This window comes from Phallusia mammillata, chromosome 4 (genome assembly GCF_965637545.1).
Source record: "Phallusia mammillata chromosome 4, kaPhaMamm4.hap1.1, whole genome shotgun sequence".
In the NCBI taxonomy this organism is placed as follows: domain Eukaryota; kingdom Metazoa; phylum Chordata; class Ascidiacea; order Phlebobranchia; family Ascidiidae; genus Phallusia; species Phallusia mammillata.
The window spans coordinates 2,487,806-2,503,176 of record NC_137255.1 but is presented as its reverse complement, the minus strand read 5'-3'; the positions used below and the strand labels follow the sequence as shown (position 1 = coordinate 2,503,176).

Here is a 15,371-nt window from a genome sequence, read left to right as displayed (position 1 = left end):
AAACGTTTTTCAGGGGAAGTCCCAGGGTTTTCTTACTGGTTTTAACTGTTGGGGAGATTTGATAGATCATATGGTTTGGAGGCCTAAGCCTATATGGGGCAATATGTTAACAAAAAAGGTCACACCCTAGATGTTTGCTACCAGATTACAGTGTTCAGGTTAGATAAAGTAGCATTTTACAAAGTGAAAAATGTAAAGTAAATCTTGGTTAGGCAAGGCTTGAACTAATCGACATTGGTTAATCTGGATCTTTGTCCAATGCAGAATTGTTTTTGGTTCAAATAGACGAAGGTTTACTGTATTTAACAACTCAATATTCTTAGGTTAATAGTTAGTTTCATCTCAAAAACTCGTACTGTGTGTTGCTTGTTAACTGTTGTTGTTTCACACTGATTGGGGATGTATAGTTTCGAAGGAAACTTTCGAAGTCTTCCGCAAGTTTCACTCGGAGGAAGAAGCAAAGATGTAAGTGTGATAAAAGTTTATTTCCTGCTCATGTTGGTGTTAAAGCGTCCCTTTATTTCAAATGCTAATCAAAGAATGACCTGTCTAAGACAAAGCCTGCAAGCAAGTGTGAGAAATAAAAAGGCAATAACATGTGTGCAAAAGGAAAGTACGTCACGCTTCATTAGAAACACATTATCGAAATTATTTTTTAAAGCAAAAAAAAAACATATTTGTATTTTGAGACCTAACCTGTTATTAGATATTAGATTTATTGATTTTATTTCAGGAAAAATACAACAAAGCATCTTTGCTGCACAAAGCTCAAGTGGAACGCCTTAAAAGAGAAGTATGAGTTGTTTTCATGCTTTTGGCCATCACACTTCACTTTTTTTATACAGTATAGTTCAATTAAAATGATATGGGTAGCAATCTTATGTTATAATTTATTTTTAAATGATCGAATTTGTGCTTTTATTTCAATAGTTTGTGGTTCATGTTTAGTAAGGTGTCCTCTTACCTTTTTTGCTTGGCTATGGTTGCATTAAAAATTATAACATAACCTAGTCCTATTCGATGCATTTATACTTTATCTATTGAATGCCGTGGTGTTTCTCTATATTCAGAATGCCCGAAAAGAGCTCAGAAGTACGATTCTTCTCCAATCGACTGTTCGTTCATTTCTGGTGAGAAAAAAAGTGAAGCAAGAATTTCGGGAATTATTTGATCAAATGAGAGGCTCTAATTTTGACCACAACAAACTTGGATATGTTATTCGACAACTTTGCTTCTTTTTTGACAGAAAAACTGACCCTGAACGATTGGTAAGTGAAAAAATGGTTTCAAGGCCAAGTTGGGATGAACATAAATTTGTAACTGGGATCAGTCCTAAAGCATTGCAGACCAGTGATCATGGCAAACTCATATAGAAATTGTTGTACACCAGGCCTATTGAAGGAGTCATAATAAATCAAGGCATGCAATGATGCTTCTGAGCCTGCGTAGCTCAGTTGGTAGAGCTTGAGTCCTAAAAAGACTCCTGTTGTAGGTTCGAATCCCACCGCAGGCTAGATTTTTCTAGCTTATGCCTTGCCATATGGGAATGCTTGGTGACGAGTCCATTATAGAGTCCATTTTAGTTACTTGTAAAAATAACACTTAAATATACTATATACAACTTTCATATTTTTCAAAGGTGTGGTTATGTCAGAATATTCTTAAATCTTCCACTGTTGACTGGCAGAAAGTTTGTTCCTCTCATCTCATGTCCCAAGTGATGGTTTTGTGTTGCAGGTGGGTGTGTTTTCTATGTTTCATACAAACGTAGAGTAGAGGTTATCAACCTGTGTTTGTCTTATTTATGTGTGTGTTCAATTTCAAGTTAATGGCATGTTTTTCTTAATAAATTTTTCTCACATATAAAAGCAGTAGACACTGTTTCGTCCTGACTCAAAGCAAAATCAAAGCTCTTGCACAATTATATATATTTTTTTTTTTTAATATTCGAAAATCAGATTTGCATAAACATGACTTCTACTATGACTTTACAATACGTAAAATTCGGCATAAAAAGTGTAACTGTACTCGTCTTAAACTCAAAAAACGACATGGACCATATGAGGCAAACTGTCTCTCAACTTCAAAAATATTTTGTGTTAACTGAATATTGAATTTTGTTGTGTTTGCTTTATGGGTGTCCAAGTGTCTGTTTTGTGTTTATCTACCCCTTTTTAGGGACCTGTGTTGCAAACAATACAAAATGTGTAACATCCATACAGGTTTCTTACCAGTCAAAGACAAACCTATTTTGCAGATATCTGTTATCAAACACATCCACATCGGCTGCTATCCCTCTTCGCATGCTGGAAACACAAATGAAAAAATTCCTTGCAACAGAAAGTGACGAAAATTTAAAGTTAAAACACTTGTCTTATATCTGGAGAAGAATCATCAGAGATGGAAGTAAGAGAAAAAAACAAAATAAATATTTTTCTGCTATTATCCCCTTTTACAAACCTGACATGTGCAGCATACAAGGCAGGCAACAGTGCTTGTGATTCGACTTTTAATGGACTCAGCACTGAGCCTGTGGAGCTCAGTTGGTAGAGCACCAGTCTTGGAAAGTGCCCTGTTGTCAGTTTGAATCCCACCACTGGCTAGATTTTTGTAGTTTATGCCTTGTCATAAAAGAATGCTTGGTGACTGGCTGATTTGGTTAAAGCTGTATGATTTCTGCTATTATAAGGCACAAACAACGCTTGTTAATAGGTTTTTGTTGTGATTAACTGGAATATGCAAATGTTTTCAATAGTAAATATTGTCTGCAATGCATGGTTCACATAAACATTTTTTTTGTCAAGGAATAGAATTGTAAGTAGTTGATTGACAAGCAGAATACTAATTGCTGAAATAATCAGTGCAAGCAGTCTCTATCTTACTTGACATTTTTAAATTAGAAAAAAACCTGAGTATGGCATTTTAAAGTGTGTTAAATGCTAAATACACTATTTTCTTTTTTAGACTTTTTCCTGTGTCTCCTTGAGGTTTTTAAGAAGAAAGTGCCTCTTGACATTGAAGCGCCCTCCGGTGTCAACAATCGCAACCCACAACTAGCGCTTGCCGCAAGTTTGCTCGATATCATGAAACAGCCACTTATATTTGCGAAACATCTCATAGAATCACAACAAAAGTCTCATTTCGACAAATTTACAGACAACGAAAAAATCCAGCAATCACAGACCATTGATTTTATTCTTGGCCACTTTTGTTCCGATTTTCTTTGTAACACCATGACTCATCAAATATACAGTTATATTTTGCCGATGCTGAGTCGTTCCTTGGACTTTCCAGTCAACCCACTGTTGTCGTTTGTGGAAAGGAATATAAATATGAAGAATAATTTGAGAAAAAATATTCATTTTCTTTCATCGCTTATTTTGTTGGTGAAGCCTTCATTTGGTAAGTCCCTAGGAAAAGCTGTTTTGTTGGCATTGGACTTTGACATATGTAACTACAATTATTTAACTGTCATTGTAGCAAGAAATTTATATCACAACGCTATTTTATGTGTTTGTATTTATATCTAATAATAGTCTATTCCTCTGTTAAATATATTTGCTATGTTTTATTTTTTTGTTTGCCATCTTTTGTTATCTTTACTGTAATATAGACTGCATGTTGATATGTTAAGAAATAATGTAAGTAGTTAACAAAATAGCATTTGTATCAAAATGCAATGAAGACATGAAAAAAGTAAGAGGCCCTCGATTGTAAACACAAACACTAGGGTAAACATAGCTGCTGCTTACCATCAAATAAATGCGATAACTAAAAAAAACATTTTGCAATCATATGTACACAATGCACAGTTTTACAAATTCTAATTAAGTAAATCTAAGGCAATATCTGTGTATAAAACATGTTTCGACAATTGCTGTCGTCATCGTTAGTTCAAGCATTGCGATGTTTTATACCCAGGTATTAGCTTGTATGATTTTGCCAAAAATTTGCAGGCAAACTTTTTGTTATAACAGAGGAGATAATAGCTAAAATATTTGTTTTTAGATTCTATTTCAAACAAATCAGCATTTCTGGCAATAATCCAATGGTTGGTTCCCACCATACCTAGATGTGGTAACGTGGGGTCATCCATGCATGACATTGATGACAGTTCAGACGAGGACGAAGATGAAGAAATGGAAGTTGCCGGATGTGAATGGGTTCGTGTTGTCGCTTTTTTTAGGACTAAAATGGGATTGACTTTTTGGAAGTTACTTAACATTAGCATGTGTACTCTGATCGGCAATAAACCTTTCCTTTTACATTTATTCACATTGAACAACCTTTTTCAATTAGAATCAAAACAATGATAACGATAAATTCACTTGGCCAGCGTGATTTCCCAATGTTCTAGTTTAATGAGAGTTAGTAGAGCTAAAAGATTATTTTAAAAGCAACATTGTTTTGCAGGATATCCCACAATCGCAGTTAGCAAATGATTGTTTGGAGTTCCTCACTTCATCAGATTTCATCAAATATTTTGTAAAGCAAGAAGTTGCGGAGAGTCAAGTTATCACAACGTTTTGTGAGATTTCCTTTCACCTTATTGCAAAAATGAGAATTCCTGTTCATACTAACAGGTAAGTCAGAAAACTATACCATATGTTGTTAAATTGTGACATAGCCACAATGCGATAAAGATGTGTTTTGCCACACACAATCATAAAATAAGTTATCAATTTATGAATAACAACACCATGTCTGTGATACAATTTAGTGTAGGGACAAAAGTACACTATGAAGCTGGAGACATATTATGATTTTCTCTATTTGCAGATGGGTTTTCTGATGTATAGCTATTAAATCAGACATTGATCTAAAAAAATACTGTAAGTGTTTTGAGTTGATTTTTTTTCCAGATTTCTCTACACTCTTGCATTTTCACCGAATTTTTTGAAACATTTGTGGACGTCGATCATACACTCCAGATCTAAGACACGAAACAGCATGATGAGGTTAAATATTTTAATTTACCACTTTTTTATTGTTTTGCTTCTAAAAACAGAAAGCATTCCCATAAAATACTTTTTTTGAATTAATTCTAGTCTGTAGCTGAACAGATTTCGGTAACTGATTAAAAAAAGTTTCAAAAAATATGATTTCTATGTTTCAGTTTATCAAGTATTCGAGCACTGTTAGATGGTTGTCACATGACAGAAGCGTCGATGCATGACCTTGTAATCCGACTTGTTACTTTTTCGTCGATGCTTTCCCACAATCTTCTGTCTCTTCACGATGTTGATTTTTATGCTGGTAAGATTTTTTATGTTACGCCTTTCATCACAAGAAACATTAGTGGATTAGATGTGGAATGTTTAAAATATATCTTTGGACTTTATGTATGATTGTTAATGCCCTTAAATAATAAAATGGGTGGCAACATGTACTAAAATTATCTCAAGGTTGTACAAATACAAGCTGAAGACCTAAGGTCAGTGGTTCTCAACCTTTTTCAATGAATTCCCCCCTAATATACTACATAATAGATGCAAAACCGTACAAAGATCATTGAAAATTTGGTATTTTATCAACTTCACAGGTCATAAGTGTCTATTCACAAACCACATGTGCAAAATAATGTAAATTCCTCAAATCAAGTTTTAAAATTCCTCGCTGGTTGGGAACCACTGCCTTAAAATTTAAAAAAATATAAACAGTAATTTGGTGCCTTAATGTGTGTCATTAACGGGTTACTCCTAGGATTCTGGGCTTTTGGAGTCCCTACCTTCTTTATACATATTGATTGTAAGAGTGTACTACCTCTTTACTGTACACTTTCAATTTAGATGCCTTTTCCACACAGGCATAATGTAATGTATTTTATGACTTAAGTTCTCACTGTCCATCTAAATTTTACAAAACACTTAAAGGATGAATTAAACATATCTGTTTTAATTACAAAATAAATATTTTAAGGTCCCTCAAGCAGCCACGGTTTGTTTCCAATGGACGAAATCATTCGAATCACCACAACATTACGAGATGTATGTTTGTGTTGTGTAAAAATTATCTTGCCAGAAACTAGAACACACTTGTTGGATTACGACGTGAGGTAAGTAGATCATATTCTGTAGTAACTTTTCTACTATTGCAGTCGTGTAGAATGAAAAAAGGGTTTAAAATTTTTGTGCTATGATCATATAAAAACCAAGCATTATTATGTGAAGTAACCTTCGACAGTTGATGCAAACATATAATATTGCCTTATTCAAATAGAATCAAGGACACATGTTTAAGAAAGAAAATCATACAACATGCGTACAGTAGTTGGCATAAAAACACATTTCAAGAAAAAAGTATATCAACTTTACCTGTATACCAACTGTAACTGAACAGACTGAGTGCAAGGTCATGCAAGTTGCCACTAGGACACAATCAGTCATGCATGAAACTTGACGCAAATAAATGTGAAATAAAAGATGTAACCAAAAGAACTTTAATGATGACTTTTTTAACAATTATACTCAATGCAACTCATAGTAAAACAAGTGGGGTTGGTTTGCTACAAAATGTGATTCCACCATAATGCATTGGTAGTCACTGACACATTGGCATCCAGCCAGTAAATAATAAGCTGCAGACAATACACAATGTTTCAACCTATAAAGTCTCATCAGTGCAGCTGGTGACAAGAGATAGGCTGTATTGGCTAATGTAGCCATCCAACGGCACTCCAGTTTGTTGGAAGTAACAGGCTAAAAAGCCATGCCTCACCTATTCTGTGCGATGCCACAACTGGGCATACTCCACAGAAGACACCGACTCACAATGGTCAAGCGACTGCTTCTCATCAGTGCAACTGGGCCAATCTCTTATCACCAGCTGCACTGATGAGACTTTATCGGTCAAAACAGTGTGTACTGTCTGCAGCTTATCTTGTACAATTGTAACAATATTATATTTGTACTTTTCAGAGAGGTGTATCACTGCCTGTCCACTGGTAAGTTGTTACGCTTCGCCGCACCTCCTGTGTTGGGAAATCGACCACTAGATGTCACTACTGCTGCACTTTGCTTCAAGGTAAAATCATGCATTCAATTTTTACCTGAAATCTAAACACAGATTTGTTTATGATACTTAATACTTGTGTACTTTTACTTGTAAATGTACTGGCGTTTTGAACAATCAGTGTTTATGTCAACAATATTAAATGTACACAGGTGATTACATAGGACAAAAAAATTCTGAAAACCTACTCAAAACTAGTATTTTAGAAATGTTGTGTTATTTCAACCTTGAAACAGAATACAAATTATTCTAACTAAGAAAGCCACCAACCTTTAGGTCTTATACAGTATTCGTCGGTTAATCCGGGCTGTTTAGACCCAAAAATTGTCTGGATTAGGCTAAATTCTGGATTAACCAATGTGGATTAGTTAAAGCCTTACCACATTACAAATCATTTGTACCTCAAGTTTTGTCCGAATTGTGCGAAGATCCAGATTAACTGAATCTGGTTTAACCTAGGTTTACTGTGTAAGTATTTTGTTTGTTAGGTGTGTTCTCGTTTACTCAACCAACTGCACACTCGACACACAAGACGAGCGTTTGCCAAAGATGACATTTGGTTGTCTAGTGCCATCACTATTGGCGACGATCGGTCGAAATATTTGTCGTCAAACTGGAGAAGACGAAAATTGAGAAATGAAAACATTGCTGCACATATGGCTGGTATGAACACAAAAATTGTTGAAATACTGTCAACAAATTTTCACATCATATATATAGTTTTTTTCCTATTTTGAGTTTATTTGTTGGCATGTTTATGAACTTATAATATTTTTCTATTTAGACCCTTCTGATGAAGACTTACCTATAACAATTACTGAAGCGCGCCAACTGTCCGTATTAACAAATCTCCCTTTTGTTGTTCCGTTTCAAACTCGGGTTCAAATTTTCACAGTAAGTTTGATCTATTAAGCCAGTGATTCCCAACCTTTATTAACAATTTCATTCCTTAACAATTCGAAACATTTTCATTCCTCCCAATATACTAATTAGTAGATGCTAAACCATACAAAGATAATTTAAAAATTCGGTCTTTTATTAACTTCACAGGTTATATTCCCATAGCTTAAGGGTTTGTTTACAAACCACATGTCAAAAATAAAGTAAAAATTAAGTTTTTAAATCTCTCCCCAATTGGGAACCACTGCACTAAGCCATTAATTAGCTAAAATATGTCATATGTCAACAGAATTAATTTTCCTTTGAAATTTTCGCATTTTTTTAGGCTAATATCATCTAAAAATGTTAGTTCAATGCCACATCAAACATTTTTGTCACAGTATTGTTACAATACTTTTTTTCTGAATTTCTCAAAAAGCAAAAACAGAAAATATCTTTACAAGAACTCTTTGTTGTATGTACTTGAAATTTTTAAGTAAACTTTTCAGACGTTTTGCTAACTTTATAATGGCTAAAATGCCTTCAATTTATCATTAGTATTACTTGTCGTACAGACTATGTTAAGTCAAGATCGACAATCGCGTGAATCCAATCGTGACGTACTTCTTCATGATGCTGGGTTTAATGACACATCTACTGTTATACGAGTCACAGTCCGAAGAGATTTTCTGTACGAAGATGCATTCAATGATTTGTCAGAACATAACGGTAAATAATAAACTCGTATATGTAGTGTTGCAACGTTTAACTATTTTAATGCAGTGCTAGCAGGTGAATCCAATTTATATTTGCCTGCCTCATATGCTGCACATTTCAGCTTCGTAGTAGGTGATCACCAGATTGACCAGTATCAGTTAAGATGAGCATAAATTCATAACTGTGATCAGCCCTGAAGTGTTCATGCAGGCAAGCGATCTCGATCAATGGTCGAACTGGTGAACCCCTACTATGAAGCTGACATGTGCAGCATACAAGGCAGGCAATGGTGCTTGTGATTCGACTTTTGACGGGTTCACTGCTAAGCCTGTGTAGCTCAGTTTGTAGAGTGTGAGTCTCAAATAGGCTCCTGTCATTCCAATCCCACTGCAGGCTTGATTTTTTAGCCTTTGCCTTTAACAGGCCTGGCGTACTATGAGTTACATAGCGTGCCATGATCACTGGTCTGCACATAAAAAAAAAAAAAAAAGTGATTACCTAAATTTCAGTATGGTATAAATTAATAACTTGTACTTATTAAATTACTTATAACGTTCATTTACTTAAGAGTTAATTGAAGAAAAAAAATATTTTAAATTTTAGCTCCAGATCTGCGTAGAGTCCTCCGAGTAGCATTTGTGAATCAAGCTGGGGCTTCAGAAGCGGGTTACGGTGAAGGGGTGACCCGAGAGTTTCTGCAACAGATTGTCCGCACTGCTTTTGACCCGAAACGGGGACTTTTTCAACTTGTGGGTGAATCGGGACTTTACCCAAACCCTTATGCTTCAAGGTTGTTTGAAAATTATCAACAACATTTTCGATTTCTTGGTCGATTACTTGGAAAGGTAAGAAAAGCCACTGCAGACGTTTAAACTGGTGTGATAATTCTATGTAAAAAGTATATGGACGGTTTTGTTATTTTGTTGTTTGTTTTCTAACTAATTCAACATACTTATAAAAAAACACAAAACCAAAAAATTATTCAACTAACAGATCTGTTAAGGGGGATAACATGGTACTATGCTGAATGCTGCCATGTATATATTAGAAATAATGCAGCCCATTATATATATATGCTGCCATTTGTTTCTTTACAATAACAAAACAAATGTGTTTATGTTTAAAAACAAATGTTTAAAATTTTAAATATTCATACAAGAACTGAACAGAAACTCATATTGTTTTTTCTGTAATTCAACGCTGGTTTGTTCCAACCACTTGGTCAAGAAAAAGTTCTTTAAATTTTGTTAAATTTACACAGATGTTAGTCAATTATCCAAAGTTGATCCTCCTAAAGTTTGACCCCAAATGACCCAGCAGTTCACCCACATGCCCCCAAAACGTGAATTTTTTCAAACGGCTATGTTTACTAAAGTACAAAATCCAGTTTTTCTGTAAATTTTTTATCCCAACACCCATTATAGCAAGCATATGTATAATTCGCCACATTAAATTATTTTTATGTCACAGAATTTCCTGTTTTTTGTGACTCAGCCTTTTATATGCTTTCCTGTATTAAGTAGTAGGTGCAATGTTTGTATTTTTCACACAGATCCTGTATGAAGGCATGCAAGTTGAGCTTCCATTTGCTGCTTTCTTTCTCAGCAAACTGTTGCGGCACAAAAACAGTGATGTAGATATAAATCATTTGCAGTCCCTGGACCCTGACTTTTACAGGTAACCAAAAAAAAGTTTTTGTCTTTACATCATTTTGGTGAAGTATTGTACACGGATGAATTCGGTTAATCGCATAATCAATTTAATGAGCATTTTTATGCTTATAGCCAAATTAGTTTTTAGCAAATTGCAACAGTTTGGTTATGCACTAACCCGGATTTGGCTGCACCATAAGATGGTTAAACTTTTCCTGTGATGTTTTTTACCCATACCCCAAAGAGAAAATGGTATTGCCTTGGTTAACAGATAAAAACTGCAAAGATAAGAAAATAAACTAGTTTTCTTTCACGTTTATTGAGTTGCCTTTTTTCCAAAATTATAACTTTGTTTTTAAATATATTTTCCTAATTGATATTCCACTGCAAGTGTTGGTATTAATCCCTATAAACCAAGTGTCAGCAACCCCTGGCATGTGCGCCAAGGTTGCCACGCTAGGTGGTCATACATGGCACAAACCACTATTACTCAGAAAAACGTTGGCACGCGAAATCATTAACACATGGAAATAACAAGTAAATTGGCGCCCGTCACCTAAAAGGTTGATGACCCCTGCTATAAACTGTTATTTTCATTTTCGACATTTTATTTTACATAGAAATCTGATGTTTTTGCGATCGTACGAGGGTGACGTTGCGAACCTCGACCTGGACTTCACTGTCGTGGATGACCGATTTGGTGAAACTTCAGTTACTGAACTTATTCCGAATGGTCGAAACATTTCTGTAACCAATGACAACAGAGTGAGGTAAGAAAAACATTATCTCCCCAAAGTGCTTAGGTCAGCAGTTTTTGATTGGGTATCACAATAACTTTATGTGAATGCTACATAACAGATGAGACCAGCGTTCACGGCACAGTCATATACAACTTTGTGTTTTGATGTTTTGGTTTAGTACATCGGTGGTACACATTAATTTAAGCATAAACTTTTTTAACAGATATATTCATCTGCTTGCCAACTACAAACTAAATGTGCAAATGCGAGCAGCGTGTGATGCTTTTCGTGAAGGACTATCAGCAGTTGTTCCTATTGAATGGTTGAGAATGTTTGACCATCGCGAATTTCAGACACTTTTATCTGGCGCTGAAGCATCTATTGATGTGATGGACATGAAAAACAATGCAGTCTTCTCAGGTATGTTCAAAAATGCATAGAATTGTTAAATTAAAGATTCTATATAGTTATGCTACAGACAAGTAAATTAAATGTGAAAGAAATTGCCTAAATATATGATCATTTTTGTTAGTTACAAATTTTAGCAAATCTATAACATTAATAAATAGTCATTATTATGCCTCTGTTTTATGCCACTTGGTAAATGGCCATTTTGTTTTTAGTTTAACAGAATTATTTTACTGTTCTGTATGATTTTTTAACAACACAGATAATTGGGTTTTGATAAAACTTTATAACCTTAAATTACCTAAACTTCAATTTTGCTGCTGGGTTTATACGAAGAAACTCTTTTATTTTTCCACCTTAACTTTAAATTTATTTGAGTTTTTTGCTAAATTTAAATGTTAAAGGCTTATTGTTGTTACTGTAAAAATGTTATAATTAGCCAATTTTTAAGTAGTCAGCATTAATAATGAAATAATCTGTATGCTCTGTTTGCATATGGTGTTGGGTATTGAATGGTTTTGGCTTTAGCTGTCAATAACACTCTTTAACAGTTGTATTGTGTTGGCAGGAGGATACACTTCTGATCATGGGGTTGTTCAGCTCTTCTGGGAGGTTTTAAGCGAGTTTACAGAAGCAGACAAACGGAAACTTTTGTTGTTTGTGACGAGCTGTTCTCGCCCTCCTCTGCTTGGATTTAAGGTAATTTGGATGAGAAATTAATATAGTCCACCATAATAGGTTGACCAAGGATATAAAATACAGTTTTGCAGGCATTGGTTTATGCAAAATCTTTGCTGAATATTTTTTCCCTGTATACATACTAAATAAGTGTAATACAACTTAGAAAAAAAAGAAAAACAAACAAACAGGGTGTTGGTTTGCAGTTTATGTGTTTAACAAACAAATTTTATATACTTTTATGTTGGTAGAGGTATAAATTATTGACTGTTAAGTATTTGGGTATACCCAGTAGAATTTGAATGTCGCGCTTCATGGTTTATAAGCCTTTTTCAAAGACATAAACACTTGAGAATATGTAAACTATTACAACCTAAGCAGTGTTGGGATTCAAATTTGTTTTCAGTCTGTTCTATCACAAATGTCATATTTTTAAGCCGGTTCTGTTACAAAAATTTTTTCCATTAACAGTAACCACTAATGCTAACCCGTTCGCTGATCTCATAAAATTTTGTGAGACGGTTCTAGAACCAGTGCGAACTGGCTGAATCCCATCACTGCACCTAAACCAGTTGTTGCTACTTTATTATGTTACATTGACAGTTTAGATTTAAGTCTTCAAAAACTCTCAACTATATATGTTTAGGAAATGCATCCTCCTTTTTGTATTCACAATGGCGGTGAGGCTGACCGACTTCCAACGTCATCAACCTGTCTAAACCTGCTACGTCTTCCACAATACGACACTGCTGAACAGATGAAAGAAAAACTGCTATACTGTTTGAACAGCGAATCTGGTTTTGAGCTTTCCTAAACAACACAACTTCTAACAAGTTACCTTCAGTCTATCAATGGGGGAAACGTGTTTTAAATACAGTTCAACAAATCAGAAGTGATATTTTAAAGTTGTTGTTTTGTTATGTTGGCAAATATAAATATCCTTCAGTTTGTTTTCTAAAGTCTTTGTTTATGTTTAGCTTTGTTGTCTTTATGTTTTGTATTTAATTACAACTTTTAGTATCATCTCAAGGCAGGAAAAATGCCCTAAAATATGTTGATTGTCCTTTTTTGCTTTAAATGTACTTTCTTGAGTACTAAAACACGATGAAATGTTGCTCTTTTTGTATCTTTTTTTTGAATGTTTTTTTTTTTCTCTGGTGTAAAACATGAAATAACTGACCTATAAAATAGTTACAGACTATATTTTATTGTTTATTTCTTTATTTAATGGTCTAAAAAGTTCATGCACAAATCGTGGCGGGTACAAAATCTTCTAAACAGTTTAAAAATGTCCAGGAAAGTGAAGGCTGTCAGTACAAGACTGAAATCATTGGTGCATCATATACTACAGCAGCAGAACAAGTGTTTTTTGCCCTTTGGTTGGGGCTTTCAGGCAAAATTCAAGCTGGTTTCCATCGTCTATCCAAGTGCAAAGGCACCTTATCTTTCCTTCTCAGATGGGCTTGATTTTGAAGTGAAGCCCAATCAAGGAGAAAACCATGCACTTCAGGTCCTAAAAAAGATGTTTAAACATAATTTAATTAAACTTTATGACATGAGACTATAGAAAGATCAATAAAGGGTCAATAACTGAACACAGCATGTAAGATTATAAGATCTAAAAGGCTATTTTTGACCAGAATATAATGGGATTTTAGTAAACTCTCACTCCAACATGAATAGTCTTTACCATTAGCATCTTTATAAGTCCGCAAAGTTATAATTTAGCATTAGGTGTATTTATGTTTATAAAACTGTACTAATATGTGGTAATATGTAAAAAAACTAAAGTTAGATTAGGATGTTTGCTTTTTCAGACAAGACATTCTTTCCTATGCGAGTTGCCTATTAACAATGCTGTTAACAGATTTTAGAAAGTTTTAGTACAATTTGCACTAGGCCATAATTGTGGAAAGTAAAGTTAGTAAAATTTACCTGAACCAGATAATAGAAACATCTAAGACCATTTGGATCTTTGCATTCGTTCACATCAACTAACGACCCAATCTTTGAAGTTGTAAACGAGATGTGATCCTCTCCAAGCACAATTTCCAATTCCTAAAAACAAAAGTATAAGTTATTAAAAATACATGGTATGTTTGTTTATCATATTTACTCAATTGTAAGTTGTATGTTGAGGTGTTAAAATAATGTAACTCCCATGTAGATAACAAGCCAGATGCTGTCACTTTTTTAAATTAATGTACATAATAAACACATGTTAAAGAAAATTAAATGCATTTTTTTGAAAAAACAGTGCAGTTTAAAAAATATTGGCCTGATATTAAAAAAGTAGCTGTCCTTTAATTGTACGTCGCACACTTTAGGGTAAAAACAATAAAAAATACACTTTAAGCACCCCCAAAAATGGTTAGTTGAATGCCACATTGCCATTTGAATACATATTCAGATAAATTGTGTAAAAAACAAAATTGTGTAAGTTTGATTTGTTTTGGCAAAAACGAATGTGACAAAATAACAATTTAAATTAACCTGACGTCCAACACGATCTGGTTTGGGCCACATTGTATCATCTTCCTTCATGATTTCAGAGTCTTCAATAATTCTTTTTAATTCTTCAAGCACGGCTTTATGGACGTAAGCTTCCTTTCTGATCATTGTGTCATTTTTGTAGTTCGAATTGTTTGCATAACGAAGTTTTCCTGTTAAAAATACAGCACAGTAAAGATTTATGCTTTATATACTCAATAGTACACTAATATATGAAAAACTAGATATATATTACAGTCAGTTTACATTTATTTTGAGAAGAACAAAGGTAAATTGTCGGAAAAACAAAACAATTTTTTTACCGTCTGGACGAAATTCAAACTCCAAAAATTCGTGTCCAAATTTGCCCTTGTGGCCCACATAATATCTTAAGTAAAACTCGGACGACATTTTTCTTCACAATCTATGAATTTAAGTTCACAAAACAAGCAACTTTTACTACAAGCAGCGAAAACAACGAAACCAAATCTTGCGTTTCTTCGTGTTCAAATTACCTTGCCGGTAGAGTCATGTTAGCGCGTTGTTTTTTTAACACGAAACGCGTCAAACTTTTTCTTTCAAAAACACATTGTTTTAACAAACAAGCGTTTTTTAAATGTTGCAAATATATTTTGTTTTATTGTAAGTTTTATTAGGTACAATACTTTATGTTTATTGTTTGTATTTGCGTCAAAACATTAAATAAACTTATTTTGGTGCTCAAATTCAGCGACACACTACACGCGACAAATTGTCGCTTCACGTTGTTCATATCTTTCCAAAAATGTGCAAAATT

General features: G+C 34.1%; 2 protein-coding genes and 1 non-coding gene across 3 annotated transcripts; 2 read left to right on the top strand and 1 right to left on the bottom strand.

Moving 5' to 3' along the window:
- Window positions 1-303: 303 nt before the first annotated feature.
- On the top strand, window positions 304-13,288 carry LOC145222594 (ubiquitin-protein ligase E3C-like). The gene is made up of 21 exons (XM_080088749.1): window positions 304-465; window positions 734-793; window positions 1,071-1,268; window positions 1,640-1,737; window positions 2,258-2,406; window positions 2,965-3,402; window positions 4,009-4,163; window positions 4,414-4,583; window positions 4,863-4,958; window positions 5,117-5,256; window positions 5,920-6,055; window positions 6,918-7,023; window positions 7,500-7,674; window positions 7,796-7,905; window positions 8,466-8,619; window positions 9,211-9,452; window positions 10,160-10,284; window positions 10,880-11,029; window positions 11,223-11,419; window positions 11,976-12,106; window positions 12,732-13,288. The coding sequence occupies exons 1-21, from the start codon at window positions 400-402 to the stop codon at window positions 12,897-12,899; spliced, it is 3,264 nt and encodes a 1,087-aa protein (XP_079944875.1). The 5' UTR covers window positions 304-399; the 3' UTR covers window positions 12,900-13,288.
- Window positions 1,440-1,513, top strand: Trnaf-aaa (transfer RNA phenylalanine (anticodon AAA)). The gene has a single exon. It is a non-coding gene; the product is annotated as a tRNA-Phe (tRNA).
- On the bottom strand, window positions 13,289-15,103 carry LOC145222595 (protein mago nashi homolog). Its single transcript, XM_080088750.1, has 4 exons — window positions 14,899-15,103; window positions 14,579-14,748; window positions 14,021-14,143; window positions 13,289-13,598 (listed from the first exon to the last, which is right to left on the bottom strand). The coding sequence occupies exons 1-4, from the start codon at window positions 14,984-14,986 to the stop codon at window positions 13,539-13,541; spliced, it is 441 nt and encodes a 146-aa protein (XP_079944876.1). The 5' UTR covers window positions 14,987-15,103; the 3' UTR covers window positions 13,289-13,538.
- Between the last annotated feature and the right edge of the window lie 268 nt (window positions 15,104-15,371).

What these genes read in the sequence shown, in the direction of transcription:
- LOC145222594 (XM_080088749.1), top strand. Translation starts at nt 400, where the DNA reads ATGTATAGTTTCGAAGGAAACTTTCGAAGTCTTCCGCAAGTTTCACTC. An exon ending in ATTCCTGTTCATACTAACAG is followed by an intron (nt 4,584 to 4,862) that starts GTAAGTCAGAAA and finishes TTTTTTTTCCAG; the next exon opens with ATTTCTCTACACTCTTGCAT. An exon ending in CTCCTCTGCTTGGATTTAAG is followed by an intron (nt 12,107 to 12,731) that starts GTAATTTGGATG and finishes ATATATGTTTAG; the next exon opens with GAAATGCATCCTCCTTTTTG.
- LOC145222595 (XM_080088750.1), bottom strand. Translation starts at nt 14,986, where the DNA reads ATGTCGTCCGAGTTTTACTTAAGATATTATGTGGGCCACAAGGGCAAA. An exon ending in GTTTGAATTTCGTCCAGACG is followed by an intron (nt 14,749 to 14,898) that starts GTAAAAAAATTG and finishes TATTTTTAACAG; the next exon opens with GAAAACTTCGTTATGCAAAC. An exon ending in GTTTCTATTATCTGGTTCAG is followed by an intron (nt 13,599 to 14,020) that starts GTAAATTTTACT and finishes CATCTTTTTTAG; the next exon opens with GACCTGAAGTGCATGGTTTT.